At 33.0% G+C, this 20483-nt stretch overlaps 1 protein-coding gene across 1 annotated transcript; it reads left to right on the top strand.

Moving 5' to 3' along the window:
* The first annotated feature begins 260 nt into the window (after positions 1 to 260).
* Gnrhr (gonadotropin releasing hormone receptor) lies at positions 261 to 16862 on the top strand. The gene is made up of 3 exons (XM_076864922.1): positions 261 to 782; positions 13394 to 13613; positions 16618 to 16862. Exons 1-3 carry the CDS (start codon positions 261 to 263, stop codon positions 16860 to 16862), a joined length of 987 nt encoding a protein of 328 aa, XP_076721037.1.
* The last annotated feature ends 3621 nt before the right edge of the window (positions 16863 to 20483 follow it).

Below are 20483 nucleotides of genomic sequence, written 5' to 3'. Positions count from 1 at the left end.
CATTTGGCCCTCACAATGTGTTTTAAATCCTCTGTTTTAGTATTATGTTGGATTACAAATCCACAAAACAAGTTCACCTTGATCTTTTACACTAAGTCTAAAGTATCTCAGGGACAAAATTTGACATAAATCTAAACCTGTGATGTTTCCATCTTAAAAAAAAAAAAAAGGCAGAATTAAAAGGGGACTTTAGGTTCAACTATAATAAAATATCAGAAGTAACAGAAATACAAGTCTGGAAGCTTTATCATTGGGGAAGTATGGCAAACAATGCCTCTCCTGAACAGAATCAGAATCACTGTTCAGCCATCAACAACAGCATCTCACTGATACAGGAAAACCTCCCCACCCTGACCTTATCTGGAAAGATTCGAGTGACAGTGACTTTCTGCCTTTTTCTACTCTCCACCACCTTTAATGCTTCTTTCTTATTGAAACTTCAGAAGTGGACTCAGAAGAAAGAAAAAGGGAAAAAACTCTCCAGAATGAAGGTGCTTTTAAAACATTTGACATTAGCCAACTTGTTGGAGACTCTGATTGTCATGCCACTGGATGGTATGTGGAATATTACAGTCCAATGGTATGCAGGAGAGTTCCTCTGCAAAGTCCTCAGCTACCTGAAGCTTTTCTCCATGTATGCCCCAGCTTTCATGATGGTGGTGATAAGCCTGGACCGTTCCCTGGCTATCACCAGACCACTAGCTGTGCAAAACAACCGCAAGCTTGAACAGTCCATGACCAGCCTGGCCTGGATTCTCAGTAGTATTTTTGCTGGACCACAGGTAATTCATTATTCATGAACTTGTATTATTATGGTGATCACAGATTTCCCATCTAAATCTGAGTAAAGGTCTTATTAAAGGAAGCACATGTTGCATTATTTTTAAGAACCGAGGGTCTAGTAGTCAAGGTGGTGTTTAATCCTGATTGTTCAGTTTCCTCAAGAAAATTTCTTAACATCTTTAGGGTTCTGCTCCTTTATTTATAAAATGGGGTAATAACTAATTCATGAGCCTTTATAATAATTAAATTAATCATGTATTAAAATATCTATTATAATATTTGGTACATAGTAAATGTTCTCTAAAAAGTAGCTATGCTGAAATTGAACTCATCCGAATCCTTTTTTTTTTTTTTTTTTTTTTTGAGATGGAGTCTCTCACTATGTTGCTGACTAGGATGATTCAAATTCACAATCCCATGCCTTAAATTCCTGAGTTCCTGGGATTACAAGCATGCATCACTGGGCCCAGCTTTTTCCATTTTTCCTTTTCTTCTAATTGACATACATTTAATGATTAATTGAGAGAATTTTTAGGAATTATTAAATTTGCATGAATATTTTATAACTTTTTATTTGAGGTTTGTTGAGTAGAAACTAAGAGTTTCGTCACTACAGCTAAGGGAAAATTATTTTGACATGTATGTTGTTCTATAGTTTGCAGTTAGTAAAACTGAACAAAGAGAGAAAGTGGGAAATCTTAGACTCTGGAAAAAAATGAATACTTCCCTGATTTGAGCTCAAGTAGGTTTTTGGGTTTTTTTTGGTGGTGGGGTTAGGGGAGCACTGCATATTGAACTCAGAGGCACTCACCCACTGAGCTACATCCCCAGCACTATTCTGTATTTTATTTAGAGAGAGGAACTCACTGAGTTGCTTAGTGCTTCACTTTTGCTGAGGCTGGCTTTGAACTCCCAATCCTGCCTCAGACTCCCAAGCCGCTGGGATTACAGGTGTGCACCACTAGAAAGATGTTGTTGATAAAGCTTTATTACCATGGGTGTGTAGTCAGCAGGCCCTTTTCCCATACCTCTGGAAGACATACATCTCTTCAGATTGCCTTCCATAGAAGGAGCATAACAGATTGACCTGCAGAATCTGCTTTTTCAACAATTACATCTCTGAAGAAAATAACAAATGCTTGCAAATAACAAGATCTTTTCACAACAAATTAATCAGTTGTCTCTATGCTTACAAATGCATTATATGATAAATCCAAGGTACAAAATTGTGTTAAGAAGTAAAGTCAGAGTTTTCTAAAATCCTCCAAAAAATTTCCTTTAAAATTTTAAATCTATGGGCTGGGATGTAGTTCAGTGAGAGAGTGCTTGCCTCACATGCATGAAGCTCTGGGTTCAATCCCCAGCACCACAAAAAATAATAGTATTAATAAATCTATCTAGCCATTCTAATCTGGCCAGATAGTTTAAAAACAACAGGCCATGGGCTAGGGTTGTGACTCAGTAGTAGAGCGGTTGCCTAGCATGTATGAGGAATTGTGTTCGATCCTCAACATCTTTAATAGTGATCAAATCAACACCACATTAAAAATAACTAACTAAAATTAAAGTATTAAAAAAAAAAAAAAACAGGCCAGGTGTGGGGGTACACACCTATAATCCCGGTAACTCTGGAGGTTGAGGGATAAGGTATTTGGGCAAGAAAAAATAAATGAAGTATCAAATGTATTTTTTCAATAAAGGCTAAAAGGTATGATTAATTTTCATAAGAAACTTGTTGAAGTGAAAGACTAAGAGTTAGGAATAGTGAAAAATTAGATTTGGTGGTTTCTCCTTTCCTTTGATTTCATGATATTATAAAACACTGTGATTATATGTTTGTCTGCCTATGTTTGTCATTAAGGTATACATTTTTACATGTACAGACTTCGTAGTATGCAGCTTAATATTTATTTTTCCTACTAAGATACCTAGTAAAACTTAAATTAAATGCTTGGATACTGGGGCTGGGATTGTGGCTCAGTGGTAGAACTCTTGCCTGGATGTGTGAGCACTGGGTTGGATTCTCAGCACCACATATAAATAAATAAAAAATAAAGTTACATCAACAACTAAAAAATATTTTTTAAAAAATGCTTAGATACACTAATATATACAACTTGTGTTTATATCTCAATTAAAAATAAATTGAACAAAATGTTTTTAAAGATTGAACATTAAAAATGGGTAAGTGAATTAATGATTATGATATATTTATATTACAAAAGACATTGACAGCAATAAAAAATCTAAAATTAATGTGAGAACCATTGTGAGGCCTATATAAGGAGTAAAATGACATTTCAATTTTTTTTAATTTTCAAAAAAGTAATTGTACATATTTATGTGATACAATATGTTTCCATATATCACATTTAATAGTAATCAAATCAAAATAACCTTCCCCTCAAACTGAAGTTACTTCTTTTAAACAAAAATATTTTTTAAAAATATATGTAGGGCCAAATAGAGTAAAGTAAGACAAAGAATCTTTTCAAATAATTTAGCAAGTAAGTGATTAAATTGAAGGTTGGGAATGGAATTGATAGTAAGAATAACATTTCAAATAACAACATCAAATAAAGCTTAGCAACAGGGCTGAGGTTGTGGCTTAGCAGTAAAGCTCTCGCCTAGCATGTGTGAGGCCCTGGGTTTGATCCTCAGCACCACATAAAAATAAATAAAATAAAGGTATTGTGTCCAACTACAACTAAAAATATAAATATTTTTTAAAAGCTTAGTAACAAATTGGCTCTATTTAATAAAACAGCAAAGGAAAATAAAGCTCCAATATTTTTAGCCAAAAAATTTGAATAGTAAAACCTCTGACATAGGTAGATGGAGAAGTATTTTTCTGCCTGTCTGTTTGAAGACAGTGGGAAGGCAGAATGTGGGAATAGATTTTAGCCAATTTTAAAAAGGGGGGGGGGGCGGGGAATGACGTTAGGACATGACTAATGACAATGTAAGATCATTGTATAGATACAGCTATCAGGAAAATATTTGGGATACTAATATAGACGAAAATGCAAACAGAAGTGGAAAATAAGACAGTTTGTGATAATAACTGAATGATATATCCACAGTTTTTTTTCTCCTTGAAAGAAGTCTCTCAGAAGTTCTACCTAAAATATTGATTTATTAATTCAACTACTTTCCTCTAAATATATTATAGCAATAATAGAAAGACAATGCCATATACTATACCTATCAATTTTGGCACAGCAAAAAGAAAATAAGAACTTAACTTTGAATTGTTTAGAAATTGCATGTAATGGTCTGACCTCAAATACATTGTTCTACCAGAGATTTATGTGACTATTTACTACAAGAATGATAGTAATATTTTACTTTGTATAACAAATGACTCATTCTTACTTCCAATAACGCTTCTAAGTTTATAAAGCACTCTGCTAAAGTTTCCTGAAAAAAAAAAAAACATATGAATAAACATTTTCTTTCTTTTTCTTTTTCTTTCTTCAGAGCTGGGCACACCCAGGGCCTTACACCTGTTAGTCAAGAGCTCTACCACTGAGCTACATCCATCTACAGACCTTTTTAAATTTTTATTTTAAGACAGTCTCACTAAGTTGCTGAGGCTGACCTAGAACTTGAAATCCTCCTGTCTCAGCCTCCAGAGTCACTGGGATTAAAACCATGCACCATCAAATAAAAATAAAAAATCTAAAATTAAGCTCAATTGAAAATGGATTATTATTTTGTTTTAATTCCTTGCCCTCTCATCAAGACACAGAAATTCTTTTCTATATGGGAAATAAATGCCGTTTAAAATTCATATTGAAGTATGTATGGGGGAGAAGATGTGAGCCTTTTCAGTTGCTATGTAAGTTGTTCTATCTTGAATTATCATCTATTTTTGCAATACTGGTGATTGAATTTAGGGCTTCATACTCACATGCTACATAAAGTTTCTTCCACTGAGCTGTACCCCTTTCCTTTTTGTTTCTCTCTCTTTCTCATTTATTTATTTATTTATAGTAGAGACTGAACCCAGAGGTGCTCCACCACTTAGCTACATTCCCTTTCTTGTATATATTTACTTCCGTATGCATTTTTTAAATTTGAGGCAGGTTTCCCTTATTTTCCCAGACTGGGCTTGAACTTGCCATTCTCTGCCTTAGCTCCCCTGAGTCAGATTATAGGTGGGCGGTTGCCATCTCACCCTAAGAACACACGCTAAAGCTAAGCCCAGCAACATGCAGTTCTTTATTGAGCACCTACTGGGTTACATTCATTGTTTCACATGCTGGACGCTTGAATTTAATCTAAGCAGATTAGATGTTATTTTTGCTAGCAGGGTGATACACATCTCTAATGCTAATGACCAGGTTACCTGTGGCAGGAGGACAATAGTCTGAGGCCAGTCTGGTCAATTTAGCAGATGCTGTATAAAGAAATGTTTGGGAATATAGCTCATTGCTTACCCTGTGTGACAATTTGAATTCAATACTCAGTACCACAACTACCAAAAAGAAAAAAAGAAAAAAAGCAGGAAGGAAGAAAATAAAGGAAAAAAGGCAGAAAAATAAAAGAAACAGAATTGGAGAGATTTACAGATTTTTTGAAGCTTATACTCTGATGGTGGGTTAGACAAATCATAGACATAGGTAAAAATATATTGTAAGTGTTCAGGAAAAAAAGGAAGGGGAGAGGTTTAAAAAAAATAACTCAAAAGTTTTTTATTTGTAGACTGTGACACATAGGTTGTGTCATGTGTTACCACACTCTATGGATAAGCCCATTGACAAAGTCATATCCTGTTGTGACCAATTTACATCAAAAGTGTGACTTTAACCTTCATTCTTTGATGCATATACTGGTTGTTTATTACTAATGTAATTCAAACCACAGTTAAAACAACAAACTAGTTGTCATAACTCAAGCCTGGAAATCTGGGGATTTATGACATTTTGCTAGAGCTCACAATGAGCTATTTTAAATTGACCACCTTGGTTTTCTACCTTCCTAATTATTAACCTCAGAAACTAAGCTCTATGATAGTTTGGGAATGAATGTGTTCTCAGAATTTTTTTAAAATCCTATGTGGAGTCCCAATAAACTAAATAAATTTAAGTGGACCCTTTCTGTTTCAAACAGGCATAAAGGAGGACCACTCTTCTTGGCTGTTCACTAGCCCCAATTCATACTCCCTTTAAAGATTTTGGATTGCCCAGGAACAAAGTTTGAAAGCCAGTAGGATTGTAGAAATGGCATTCAAATCTCAGTACTCTCTCTTAGAGTATGGGACTCTGAACAAATAACTAAATTTAAAAGAGTAGCTGTAAAGAATAAATTATGTGACATATAAAATAATCCAGTATGAGACTTTACACTTTATTTTAAACTCTCAATTAATGTTTGTTTTCTTCTTTTCTTTTCTCCTTCCTTTTTTCTTTCTTTCATAATCGTTTTTGAGGTCAGGAAAGAAAAATGCAGAAATATGAATAGTAAAATGGTTAATTTGTTAAGAAACAACAAAAATAAATGCTTATATAAGCCAGGTGCTATGGCACAGGCCTGTAATCCCAGTGGCTCCAGAGCCAGAGGCAGGAGGGTCAGGAGTTCAAAGCCAGCCTCAGGAAAGTCAAGGCACTAAGCAAGTTAGTAAACCCTGTCTCTAAATAAAATACAAAATAAGGCTGTGGATGTGGCTTAGTGGTCAAGTGCCCCTGATTTAAATCCCTGGTACCCCCCATTCCCCAAAAAATGCTTATATAAAGATTAATCTCTTCAAATTTTTTAAAATTATAGCTTGCCTTCTGACTGATCAGTAAACTTGGCAACTATTCTCTGGTCACAAAACTATACTACTCATTCTGAAAGTTATATATCCAGAGCATAATTCAAGTCTTGGAGGCATCATATCCAAAAGTAGGGTGGGAAAGAGGAAAGGAAAGGAGAAAGGAAGGAAGTGAGGGAAAAGAGGAGAAAAGAAGGCAAGAAAAAGCAACTAACACACACCCTGGAAGTAGCTCTGATTTTAAACTATCTGTAGTTAGGCTGGTTATAAGTTGAGTAAAAAAACATTTCCTAAATTAGGTGTGGGTATATCTAATTAAAAATCACATGCTTTTTAATGAGAGTCATCTAAGACCACAAGAATTCCAGAGTAGCAGATTATTTAGAGAAAGAGTTCATATCCCTAGTTTATCTGACTTAATAGGGAGTATTACATATTGACAGTTTTAAAATTATAGTTAACTCAAGCCTGCAGGCAAGAAATATGAGCCACTCCTTAGTCTTTGGTGTAAGGAAGTTTGTTCTGGAGATGTGTGGAGGCTTGCCGTGACACATGAGAGAATTCCCTGGTGTAAAATGCACTTCTGAATTTGAAGAGCAGTTTAAATTCAATTAATATTTACTTCATATGTGCAATATGCCAAGTACTGTGCTAGAACATAGTAAAGCATGCTAGCAGTAGCAATAACAATGAGGATGATAAAGAATACTTGAAGATATAAATGTGTGCCAGGAATTGTGCTAAATACATGTAATATTTCATGAATGTTCCAACAACCCTATAAATTGGTTCAATTAGTATTCTTACTTTACACATGAAGAAACTAAGCCTATGAATATCATGTGATACCCATGATTGCTATCTAATGAGTAGAAATGTCAGTATATACTCCCAACTCTGTAGAAAACAAAAATATCCCTTCTACCCCTTAGTTTTTAAGTGGGTTCTTTGGATGGATCTAGGAACCCAATTAATTCAAGGTGGTTAGCAAAAGAAAAGTGTAAAAATTTTGTTAAATTTATATTTAGATCAGAATTTTACAAGACAGTGAAATTTGAAGAAATGACCAAAGCATGATACTTTTATACTTTTGAGGCAAAGAAAAACAACGTTGGTGCAGAAACAATAGCATAAATGGATGTGTGGAATAGGGGACTAAATTCTAGGGGTGTTACTGACGACACATGGAGAATGTACAAGCTAGTGAAAGAGAAGCATTACTAAAAGAGTTTGTTATAACATTCAGGTTACTGCAGCACCTCTTACAGTCTCTGATGGTCCATGCTGTTTTCCAATCTTGGTATTTGAAGGATGTCCCTTCCCAAAGAATCTTTATGGCTTCCTGCATGTAGGGAAAATCAAGCTGAATGGCTCACTTCCTCAAGTTCTTTTCAGCTTGAAAAATCAATATACCAATTTGGCATATTTTGCCTTGACTATTTCAATTCCACAGCCAGAGCTTTAAACTACTGCATTCTACACCATTATGTATTCAGCTATTTCCCTTTTTCTGTAGAAGGCTAAGGAAAAGCTTAAGGTGAGACTAGAAGGATAAAAGACATCAAGAAAAAAATATGGTATGTATTTATAGATATATATTTATAGATGGATATATAAATACATATGGATACACATAGAAGTTGTGTGCCTTGAAAATATTTATCATACTGGTTAAGATTAATATAGTGCTAACTGTGCACAGGCACTGTACCAGTTGCTTTTCATGTAATAATTCATTTAATTGTCATAACATCCCCTAAAGGTAGGTACTATTATTACCTGCACTTTAGAGGAAACTAAAGCATTCCATCTGAAGATAATTACCTTTGGAAAAATTAGGTAATTGTGTGATTACTGTGGGGTATGTGAGGGTTAAAGATAATATTCTAAGAAGAAATAAGCATCCACAATTGCCTATGAAGAAGAAAAACAGAATGTTCTTGTTTATGTCAAAATAAAGCAAGCATCGATAAGAACTAGAGTTGGGGATAACAGAGGGAAAACACAGAAACTAAAGAAATATAATCCAAGGACAAAGGAATCACAGAGAGTAAAATGGATCCCTATATCAATCACTCAAATGAGCAGGCCTTGAAGCACAAAATAAACCAAAGCAAGACTAAGACAAATTAATTGATAGGCAAGTAAGACTGTGAATTTCCATATACTTTTATGTATTTCTCTTTTAAAACTATCAGTCTATCTTGTCTCACAGGTGGCATATACATTCTATAATATCCACAATCAAATATTAAATTCCCTTATAGAAAGATATATCTGGCTTGTCTTTTACGGTAGAGACCACCTGATATATTTATTCTTAGCAACTAGTTGCTTAACAAATAAGCATTTATTAAATAAAAATGATAACCAGTAATTCAAATCATAGAACTACATTTGAAAGTCAGGGTTATTGAAAGTTTCATCATTAAGGCTTAAATATGTGAATTATTAAGGCAAGAATGTGGTACAGTGCAAAAGCAGAAAGACAAATTCAGGTCATCTGATTCCAAAGGGATGGAGGAAAGTAGTAAACTTAAAACAAAAAAGAAAAGAAAAAAAGAAAATCTAAGATTCTTGAGTTCTATGTGATTTAAACCCTCCAAAGGATTTCAACTCACACATCTGTTTGGTATAATACAATACTAAACTTTAAATATGGTCAAATTAGAAAAAAAAATATGAAAAACTGAAAGCCTCATTTCATAATGTGGGGAAAAGTTGGTCTGGATCATAAGATAAAATTAGTCAAATGTACTTTTGTTTCTTGACTTAGAGATTGATAATATGACTATTTGTTGCCCTCTAGTGGATTATTTTTAAATTATTTTCCCTTTGAGGTTGGAAAAAAAATGAAACTGAAAATCAACTTTCTAATTATAGACATAAGAAACAGGATTGTTTTTCTACTCAAAAAAGAAAAGAAATATTTTGTGTTACCTTTTAAAGCATCATATTCTATTTCCACTACTATATCCCAGCAAATCCCAAAAAGGATAGAACCCCTGAACCTGTTAAATAAATTAAATGGTCTTAATTCAACAAAACAAAAAAAAAAAGAAAGAAAGAAAGAAAGAAAGAAGAGAAAGAAAAAAGGTTACCACTAATTTAATTAAAAGTATTTGGTTCCTATTATTTGCTATCAGTTTAATAACTTGGGCTCTCATCCTTTTATTTTAATAATGTTTTACAACAAAATGAAGTTTCTTAGTAGAAAGCTTGGAAAGGACTATGTAACATATGTGCTTGATAAATGAAGAAAAAATTAAATAAATTCCCATTAGAATTTATTCTTGAAAACTACTTGCAATAGTTAAATAATTTAACTACAATGCTCTAATACAAATAAATAAAAAAAATAAGTTTATTCAGGTTGAGCTTCTATAAGTTTTAGAATAAAGAAGGCTTTTTAAAAATATAATTTCTCATTTAGAGAAAGATTGCAAGCATCATACAAATTTTTTTTGGATTTCTGTCATATATAGGATATCTATCTCTATATATGAAATGTAGATATTTCATATAGAGATAGATATTCCCTAATATTAGCATTTTCCTATATTTGCTTATTTACTTTCTTTCCTCATACACATTTTTTTAATTGTTTAAAAGTTTCAGATATTATATCTCTATACTTCATTTTGTGTTTAAGACCTTGTTCACACATAGCCCCAGCATAAGTTTCTAAACAAGGAAATTAGCGTTGAAACAATACTATTATTCAACCTATGCACCGTGTTTAAATCTCAACAGTTGTACTTAGCTTAATTTTATACTCTTAAAAAGCTAAATGAGGGGCTGGGATTGTGGCTCAGCGGTGAAGCGCTCGCCTAGCATGGGTGGGACCTGGGTCTGATCCTCAGCACCATATAAAGATGAAGGCATTGTGTTGTGTCCATCTACACATAAAAAATAAATATTTAAAAAAAACTAAATGATTATGTGATGGAGTCAGTTGCATGTCTCCTTAGTCTCCTTTTTGCTGGAACCATTCCTCAGTCTTCTTTTGTGTTTCATAACACTGACCTTTTTTGAAGGGTGCAGGCGAGTTACTCTGTAGAATGCCCTTCAATTTGGTTTTGTCTAATGTTTCTTCATAGTTAGATTCACTTTAAACAGTAATATCAAAGAAATGACACTAAGTTCTTCTCAATGCATTATCTAAGGATGCAGATTCTGTGAATTGGTTTCATTATTGGCAGTGTGTGTGTGTGTGTGTGTGTGTGTGTGTGTACACAGAGATTTTCCTTACTTTTTTACAGTTTCACAGCACTCCATAGTGTGGTCTACCATAATTTATTCAGCCACTATTTTTAAAACCGTCATGTAGATTATTTTCAACATTTTCAGTGACAAATGATACAACTAATAATCTTGTGCAGACGTATTTTCACATTACAGAGGTATAAGTGTATGTTCAGAGTAATTGCCTGGTGTAGGATTGCTGGATCAAAGGAAATCTTGCATTAGTTCTCCACAGGAGCAGAACCAAAAGGAATATATATATATATATATATATATATATATATATATATATATATATATATATATATATACATACATACATATGGATTTATTAGATTGGTTTACATGAGAAGAGATTGGGCTCACAAATGCCATCTGCAGGCTGCACAGCCAAGGAAACCAGTAGTTTCTCAGTCCAAGAAACTGGAAGCCTCAGAATAAGAGGGACCAATGATGCAGCCCCAGTCCTAGAGTGAAGACCTGGAAGCTCCCTACAGAGGTGCTGGTACAAATCTGCATTCAAGGGCTAAAGAACGTAAGGGGAAAAGGTTCATTTGTATCTTGTTGGTGGGACTGCCGACTAGTATAATTACTCTGGCAAGCAGTATGGAGATTCCTCAAAAAAATAGGGATGGAACTACCACAAGACCCAGCTGTCCCACTCTTGTGTATTTTCTAAAAAGATCTAAAATCAACATACTACAGCATGAAACCATCTCAATGTTTATAGCAGTACAATTCACAATAGCTAAATTACGGAATCAACCCAGATGCCCAACAATAGATAAATGGATTAAGAAATTTTGGTATATATAGACAATTGAGTTCTACTCAGCCATGAAAAAGAATGAAATTATGGCTTTTGCTGGTAAATGGATGGAAATGAAGAATATCTTGCTAAGTGAAATAAGTTAAACTCAAAAAATCAAACATCAAATGTTTTCTCTCATGCAGAAGCTAGAGTTAAAAAAAAAAAAAAGGAGATGCTGGGAGCCATCAGCCAAGTAGGTATGACAATCTCCTTGCCAGCTTACTCCCATGCTGTCTAGTGGAAGGACTTCTGAAAGGTGACCTTGCTCAAGGATCAGGGCGGTTTAGCATAATAGGAGATTAGGGTGTTCCCCCTTTAGAATAGGGCGTATCCTGCTGCTGAGTTCCTCTTGAGTTCTTAGGGTCAGACAGTATTTTTGGGAGACAGAAGCCCATGTGGAGTGGATTTGGGCAGTAGTGGATTTGGGCAGAGTGTGGATTTGGGCGAGTAGTGAATTTGGGCAGAGAATGTGGATTTCCCCAGAACGTGTTTGTAGACTGCCGGTGTGAGTTTGGGAATAAAGAATTGCTGTTTGAATCTACAAGCTGTGTGGAGACTCGTGATTTGTGCCCAGCCAGAGACTGCGGCAAGGAAAGGGTGAGGAAATGATAGGTTAACATAAAAAAATCAATGAAATATAAATTAATAGAGAAGCAAAAGGAAATCTAGCAGAGTAGAAGGAGAATGGGAGAGGAGAGGGACAACGGGAAAGAAAAGGGGAATCATGAACTGAAATCGATTTCCATGCATGTTTGAGTTTGTCAGGATGTACACAACTACTATGTGTAACTATAAAGTTCTAATAAAAAATATATACATGGAGTCCACTGTCCACAGGAGATGAAGGCACCAAAACAAGCACTTGCTCAAAAAGAGTGGGTCATGGGCATGGGACATTTTTTGTTCTGTCTAGACCCTCAGCCTATTAGATAGTGTCATACACATTCAGAGTAGGTCTTTCTCCCTTATTCGGCCTATCTACATGCCAATCATCTCTGGAAACACCTCAAATACACACCCCCAAAGTGTGCTTTATCTAGGCAGCTCTCAATTCAGACAAGCTGACAAGCAATATTAAGCATTACAATGCATATGTAATTATAATAGTCATTAGCACGTTTCCCTCCATAATGGTTGTGCCAATCTGCATTCCAAGTAGCATTGTACAAGGGTACTGATTTCCCCACAGCCTTGCCAGTAGAAGGTATTGCTGAACTTTTTTTAATTTTTGCCAATCTCAATAGTAAAAATGGCATTTTGGTGTAACTATAATTGGCATTAATTTTATGAGTAAGGATAAACATATTAGTTATGTCTGAGGCCTTAACTTTTTTGGTAAAGCTTTTGTGTCTTTTGACTATTTATTTTTAAAATGTCAGTTCAATGGGGCTGTCAGTCTCTAAAATAAATTTTAAACATGTATTTAAAGAGTCAGACCCTGTTTTCCGAAATGTGGATACACTATAAACAAAATCACTTGCAAAAAGTTAATTCAACATAATTGTACTTGAAAATGAAAGAATGGACAAGGTTTAGAATCTTGGGTGATAATTATTCTGCAACATTGAATAATTTCCAAAAAAACCCAAAATACTATCATTCCATTCATACTTACTTAAATATATTTGAAGTATATATCCAATTATAAGTTAACACAGAAATGCTCAAAAAATACCAAGGAGCTTAGAAATTGCTTTAGGTAACATATATTAGAAAGATAGCAGGATGCAAGAAAAAAGTTTCCAAATAGTGTTTAAAAAATTAACATAAGTTTTTTTTCTTATTTTCTCATACAGTTATATATATTCAGGATGATCCACCTAACAGATGGTTCTGGACAAACAGAAATTTTCTCTCAATGTGTAACACACTGCAGTTTTCCACAATGGTGGCATCAAGCCTTTTATAACTTCTTTACTTTCAGCTGCCTCTTTATTATCCCTCTTCTCATCATGTTGATCTGCAATGCAAAAATCATCTTCACCCTGACACGGGTCCTTCATCATGATCCCCACAGTATGTATTATTTGGATTTAGTGCTAATTATGTGCAAACAGTTTTTAAATAACAAAACTAAAGCAGAATGACCCTTACCCTATGTGCCAGATACTGTTCTATAAAGTTTATATATATTAGCTCATTTATTATTTACAGTCACCCCATGAGGTAGTACTTTTATTATGCTCCTAATTTACACGAGATAATATTTTCTGATGTTCTAAATTTACATTGAGAAATTAAAGAAAAAATAACTACTTCACTAAAACTTAGAATAAGCATTAGAAAATTGTTATAGCTGGGCTGTGAAATAATACATCAACACCCGATACCTAGAATACAGCAAACAACCTATTAAATGCTAGCCAATAAATTTGTTGTTTTAGTCAGTTTTTTCACCACTATGAACAAAATACCTGACAAGAACAATTTTAGAGAAGGAAAAGTTTATTTGGAGGATCATGGTTTCAGAGGTCTCAGTCCATAGATAGCAGGCTCCATTCCCTGGAGCTTGAGGTGAGGCAGAACATTATGGAAGTGGGGATGGGAACAGGAAAGACAGTAGAATGAATCGGACCTAACTTTCCTATGTTCATATATGAATACACAACCAGTGTAATTCTGCATCATGTACAACCACAAGAATGGAAAGTTACATTCCATGTATGTATAATATGTCAAAATACATTCTATTGTCATGTATATCTAAAAAGAACAAATTACAAAAAAATTTAAATCAATAAAAAAAAAAAGGAACATCATGGTGGAAGAGTGTGGTGGAGGGAAGCAGCTCACACCAGGAAGCAGAGAGAGAGAGAGAGAGAGAGAGAGATCCCCAAAAGGACAAAATATAAACTCCAAGGGCATACCCCCATCAAACTACCTTCTCCAGTTACACCCTACCTGCCTATAATCACAACTTAGTCAATCTCTATCAGGGGATTAATGCATTGATTAGGTTAAGGCTTTCATAATCCAAACATTTCACCTATTTTCTTGCTTTATATAGCATCGTAAGCTTTTGGGAGATACCTCACATCTAAACCATAACATTTGTTAAACTGATTCAAATTCCCTTAATATCCACAAACAGAAATTACAACATGTATGTGTATGTGATTGTATGCATATATGTATGTATTCACAAGTCAAATAATGTTAAATATGTAATTATGTCATCCAAAATATCATAGATGTAGCTACACATTTTTCCTTTTTTTTTCTTCAGTAATCTGGTGCACTCCCAAAACTAAAATTTATGAAATAAGCATGATATTTTGGCATGACATCTCAAAGACATGCTACCAATGGCACAGTATATAAGTCATATCTGGTACAAATAAATAGGGAAATCATCTTAATTATTAAGGAATGATCAGTTTGGGTAGATATTATCAAAAGGAAATAATTATAGTGATGCTGTGTGAGTTTCCACTTGCCATCCCAAAATGCTATTTAATATTTCAAAACCAAAAAGAATAGTGCAAAAACAATTTGCTTCTCAAATCTTATCCAAGAGAGATTCAGTTATGTAAGGATTGTTTAAGAATGGGACATGTGGAATAAGAAGATGAATCAAAAATAGGGGTTAATCAGAAGAAATATGAGTAGTACAGAGATAGAAGAAAAAGACAGGAGTAATAGTTACATATTTACTAACACTTTTAGCCATTTACTTTTTTATTTACTTAACTAAAATGCACTGTCTGATATTGCTGGAAACCATACTAGGTGGCCTAGTATCTATCCTGTTTTCATAGAGTCCATAGTCTAGCATAAAAGTCAGAGAGCAAACAGTAAACCAATAATCAAGTATGATGATATTTCTAAAGAAGAAGTACAGCATGCTATATCTGTATTTTATCACATTCAGCCATTATGCTAAGCCAAGAAACTTTTTTTAAAAAAATGTGTTCATTCATGATTGCTTTATTAATATACATAATATTTACAGATATCAATGATTGAATGAAATAATGTGTGAAAAGAGGAAGACCCATAGCAAGGGATGCATTAAATGGTAATTAGTTTTGTCTGCTCAAAAAAATCATGACCAGTCTATATTCAATAAAGTACTTATTTTAACATTTCTAGTCAAAAATTAACTTTATAACATAAATATAAATGTTTTCCTCCATATTTCCACTCTTGGGTGATCAGTGAAAAAGAAACTGTAAACTATTTCTAAATAGCATTGTATGTTTCCCTCAAAATATATAATATGTGAAAAGTATTTCTTATTTTAAAATAGCACTTTTGGATTACAAAATATAAGAACAGATTTTGAACATTTTCTGCAGTTTATAACTTTAAAAACTAAGTCTTTAAATTCTAAAAGGTAGCCGATTAAAGTCAGCAATTCCATTGATTTCAATAACTTTCTTCGCAAGAATAACCTATGAACTCTAAAAGTTATGTTAAAAGTGGAATTATTTCAGGTATCATAGAAAGAAACATGGCTGAAGTAGATAATTTGGAGCAGCACACTTTCATCCATACATCATTCTTACTATCCTTAGTGGCAGGGACACCCAGTGAATCAGAATTCAACTCAGCTTAGCCTCTGTTTTCTTAAATTTATATTTCAATTGTTTGGGTACCTCAAATTTTAAATACAGATTAGTCTGTTGTAAACTTAAAGAACACATGCCTCTTCAATATTTTCTATTCATTATGTGATACAGTGGAAAACAATAAAATGTGGATGTGTAACCGATGTGATTCTGCAATCTGTATTTGGGGTAAAAATGGGAGTTCATAACCCACTTGAATCTAATGTATGAAGTATGATATGTCAAAAGCTTTGTAACGTTTTGAACAACCAATAAAAAAAATAATAAATAAATAAATAAATAAAAATAAATCAAAAAAAAGTATGCGTTTTAAATAAATTGTCCTTATTTAAAATGCTAGAAATTTTCTCCTATAATATTTATTAGGTTGAATTAGTGAGTTTCTCTTTTGGACTGTTTTGGTTGTGTGAGAAAACTATCTTTAAACACCTACTCTTTTTCCCTAATAGAACTACAATTGAATCAATCCAAGAACAATATACCAAGAGCACGGCTGAAGACCTTGAAGATGACAGTTGCATTTGCCACTTCATTTATTGTCTGCTGGACTCCCTACTATGTCCTAGGAATTTGGTATTGGTTTGATCCTGAAATGTTAAACAGGGTCTCAGACCCAGTAAATCATTTCTTCTTTCTCTTTGCTTTTTTAAACCCATGCTTTGATCCACTTATATATGGATATTTCTCTCTGTAATTGACAGATTACACATGAAGTAATATAAAGAAAAGCAAGGTAATGAATTTACCCACTTGGGAACGACAAGAAAAAAGTTGCAACATATTACATATAAAAAAAAGCAGGATTTAAGTTTCAGTTATCATTCTTCTTCTTTTTAGAAATCACATTGGCAAAGTCTCACTTATTTAAAAAAATATAACCAGGAAATGTACTGAAAATTTTCTCCTAATCGTGAACTTCTAAATTAGCATCTGCTTTTTCTCTCATTTCTTTTCATTTTCTCTTTGTATAATAAAACAAAGAGCAATATTATTATATTACTAAATATGATATTTAAAATGACCAACACCTAAGGCAAAAAGATAGCAAAAATTAAGACTAAGAAACAACAACACAGTCCTGATCTCAGCATGCTTTTTGAGTTTTTCTCCAAAAGTGACTGAGTGGCAATCACAACTATTTAAATACAAGTAAGAAAAGATATATATGGATTATGTTATATGTATAATATAGCCTCTGTTTTAGTAATGTAAGAAATTTTTTGTTTGTCACCTGATCTTACTAAATTCATACTCCATAAATCATTGAGAAAGTTAAAAAACCAAGTAAATGCATAAGCAAAAAGATGTCTGAGAAATAAAGGAAACTCTGGAGAAAAAACTGTACAGTTTCAGTCAGTACAGACCAAAGATTGCAAACAGCATTTGAGGAAGAAAGGAAAAGAAAAACTCTTTGTAAATGTGAAACTAACACCTACTGATATAGTTTCCAAAATTTGTCCATACAATATGTCTTTTATTTAATTCAAATGTATGTTTACCCCTTCCATGAAAAATGCTAGGATGTGAAAATAATGGAAGTATAATGTACATTTAATGATAAATATATTATATAGGACTTAAAATAAATTCAACCATTCTTTTGTATTTTTAAATGAATAAGATACAATTATTCATATGAATTATGTAATGTCACACAAAGGATGGAAATAGGAAGTAATTTCCAAATATTCCAGTATTTGAAAAATTGTGGAGAGCAACCTGCTGAATAATGTAAGTCCTTACTTTTCTTATTTTTCTCCTCTCATGCTTTCAGTTTTGTAGTTTTATTGTGGGATTCTTGTTTTCACATCCCACCTTATTTTCCAAATATGTCTCTTTTGAGCTCCTTCTTTGTATTCTTTCATTTGTATCTTCTTTGTTACTCAATTCATAACTTTAATTAACCAATCCATAACTCAACTCTACAGTTTGGGCATGGCTCAAAATCTACAGTGTGCCAAAATGCTCAAAGTTTGCATATAGACTTAAATCAAGATTTTACAATTCTCTTATATATTATAGGGAAGTAGATAAGTTACAATAAAAGCAATCTCCTCAAGGGCTCTTTATACTCATTCCTAAATTGATAATAAATCTTTCTTCTGGATATAAAGGAAAAATAAAATACCTGCACAAGCTGCAATTTAAGGGCTTCAATGCATATGTGTTTAATGAATATATCTTAGTTCAGTTCTTATGTATTAAAAAAACTTATTTAGGTACTCTCTCAGGCATTTAAAAATGCCTTTAATAAAGGGCTAATCAAAATCTGGAATCAGGGGTCTTTAATCTATAGCCCATGAACAGAACTATATTTCCTCAAAATTGTTTTTGTGTTTCCCTATTCATATTATTTTACACAATTTAAAAACGTTATTTGGGGCTGCCCCCAGTTGGAACTGGCTAAAAAAGAATGGCAGCAAGAAACACCTGGGAGGCCACAGGAATCAATTTTTGACCACACAGAGATGTCTTATTATCCTGATAAGGGGTTTATAGGCTATATCAGACTGTCAATAAAAGGCACAAAAAAGTTGAGAATGTCTGCTTGCCTTTGTATATTTATAAGGAAGTTTATTATAATAAAAATTAATTTAAATGTATTTGTTTGTTTTGATATATGCACAATAATGGATTATATGGGAAACTATATTGTTCCAGTATGTTCAATCATTCTTTTTAAACTGAGAAACTCTCTTAAGGTTCAATATGTTATGAGAAACTTTACAGATATAATTATTCTAAATCAATATTGTAGCCCATAAATTATAATATGAATATAAACTAAAATTCATAGCCCCAAAATTAAATGTGACTTTTCAACAAAAGGTTTATAACTCACTGGAGTATTTCACATCTGATGTTACTTTAATTTATTCTATTTTCCAACATAATAAAAGATGAAGGTTCTTTGTAAAAGAGGAAATATTCTGAAGAGTGAATCTAATATAAGGTGAATCCAATATAAATCAGGTATTCTAGACTGATTTCTTTATTTAACTTATAAACTAGTTAAAATTTGGATTTCTTACAGCAACTCAGTTTAGTAGCTAAGTGACATAAACCAATACCATTGAATTGAACAATAAATACATTAATTCAATTTTAAGCTATTAGTCAAAAAAATATTGTAGTGTGGTGGGGAGATAGTATCACAATTATCTCCCAGGGAATATAAATCAGCATAAATAAGTTAAAAATTATCTTAGTGACTTCATCTCAGAATTCACATGGTAGTTCTGAATCAGAAATAACAGTTAAAATATTTTTAGAATTTCAGAATCAATGTCTAAGGCTTTACTAATTACTCTAAAGTATTTCCATATTAATAAAAGAATGTAGTTTGATATAATCTTGCTTATAATTTTTATGATTACATTAAAAATCAGGTTGAAAATGATTAGTTTAATTTTAGAAGTTCCATAGCATGTAAATACATGCATAGAAACAATAGGTAAGCACATGCAAAATATATAGTTATGTGAGTGACTTTAAAATTATTTCTTCCTTTTAAATTTCTGTAATTAAAAATTCTCAAATATATATATTGATTTTATTATGAGAAAAAAACAATAAATGCTAAATGTGTGTGTGTTTGTATGACCTTTATTTTATGCATCTGGCTACCTGTCTCTCTCCCTTTTTAAAGACATAATTTCTTTTGATATCCCCTATGTTCCCAACGCCATCAATCTCCTCCTTGCTCACAAATTGTTCCCACTGGCATATAAAAATGCTTTATTACTTGAATATTTAAAAATATCCTCAGATATATACTTAACTTCAGCTTCATCTTCCACCATCCATTTCTCTATTCCTTTTCATAAAAAAGAAATAAAAATTTTTTCAAGAGTTGTCCATACAACTTTACTTCTTCTCTTTTCATTTGATCCTCAACACATATTAACTTGGATGCTGATCTTACTACTCATATTCTTCTTAAGGTCACCTAAACAAATAGAGATTTATTTCTTTTTGATTTACTATAATGTTTATTAAGATTCAAATGATCATCCATCCTGTCTGTAAAGAATTCCAGTGGAGGAAGATTGGGCCATCTCTGGGTGAAAACTAGAGGGAGGAGAGGTACTGGCTTGAGAGAGTTCACGTGACAAAGATGTGGGTCAGGAGATTACCAAGCACCAGAGAACTACAAGAAAGCTAAATTGATGTCTTTTTTTGCACAGGATGCAATAACAAAATGTCACAAGAAATTTACTTTTCACATATTTAAACACTAAAAAATAAAAAAATCAGACTGCCGGCATGGCTGTGTTCTGGGGAGGGCCCTTTTCCTGGCTTGCAGAAACTGCCT

This window comes from Callospermophilus lateralis, chromosome 8, assembly GCF_048772815.1.
Source record: "Callospermophilus lateralis isolate mCalLat2 chromosome 8, mCalLat2.hap1, whole genome shotgun sequence".
Classification (NCBI taxonomy): Eukaryota; Metazoa; Chordata; class Mammalia; order Rodentia; family Sciuridae; genus Callospermophilus; species Callospermophilus lateralis.
This window is presented reverse-complemented; position numbering and strand designations above follow the sequence as displayed.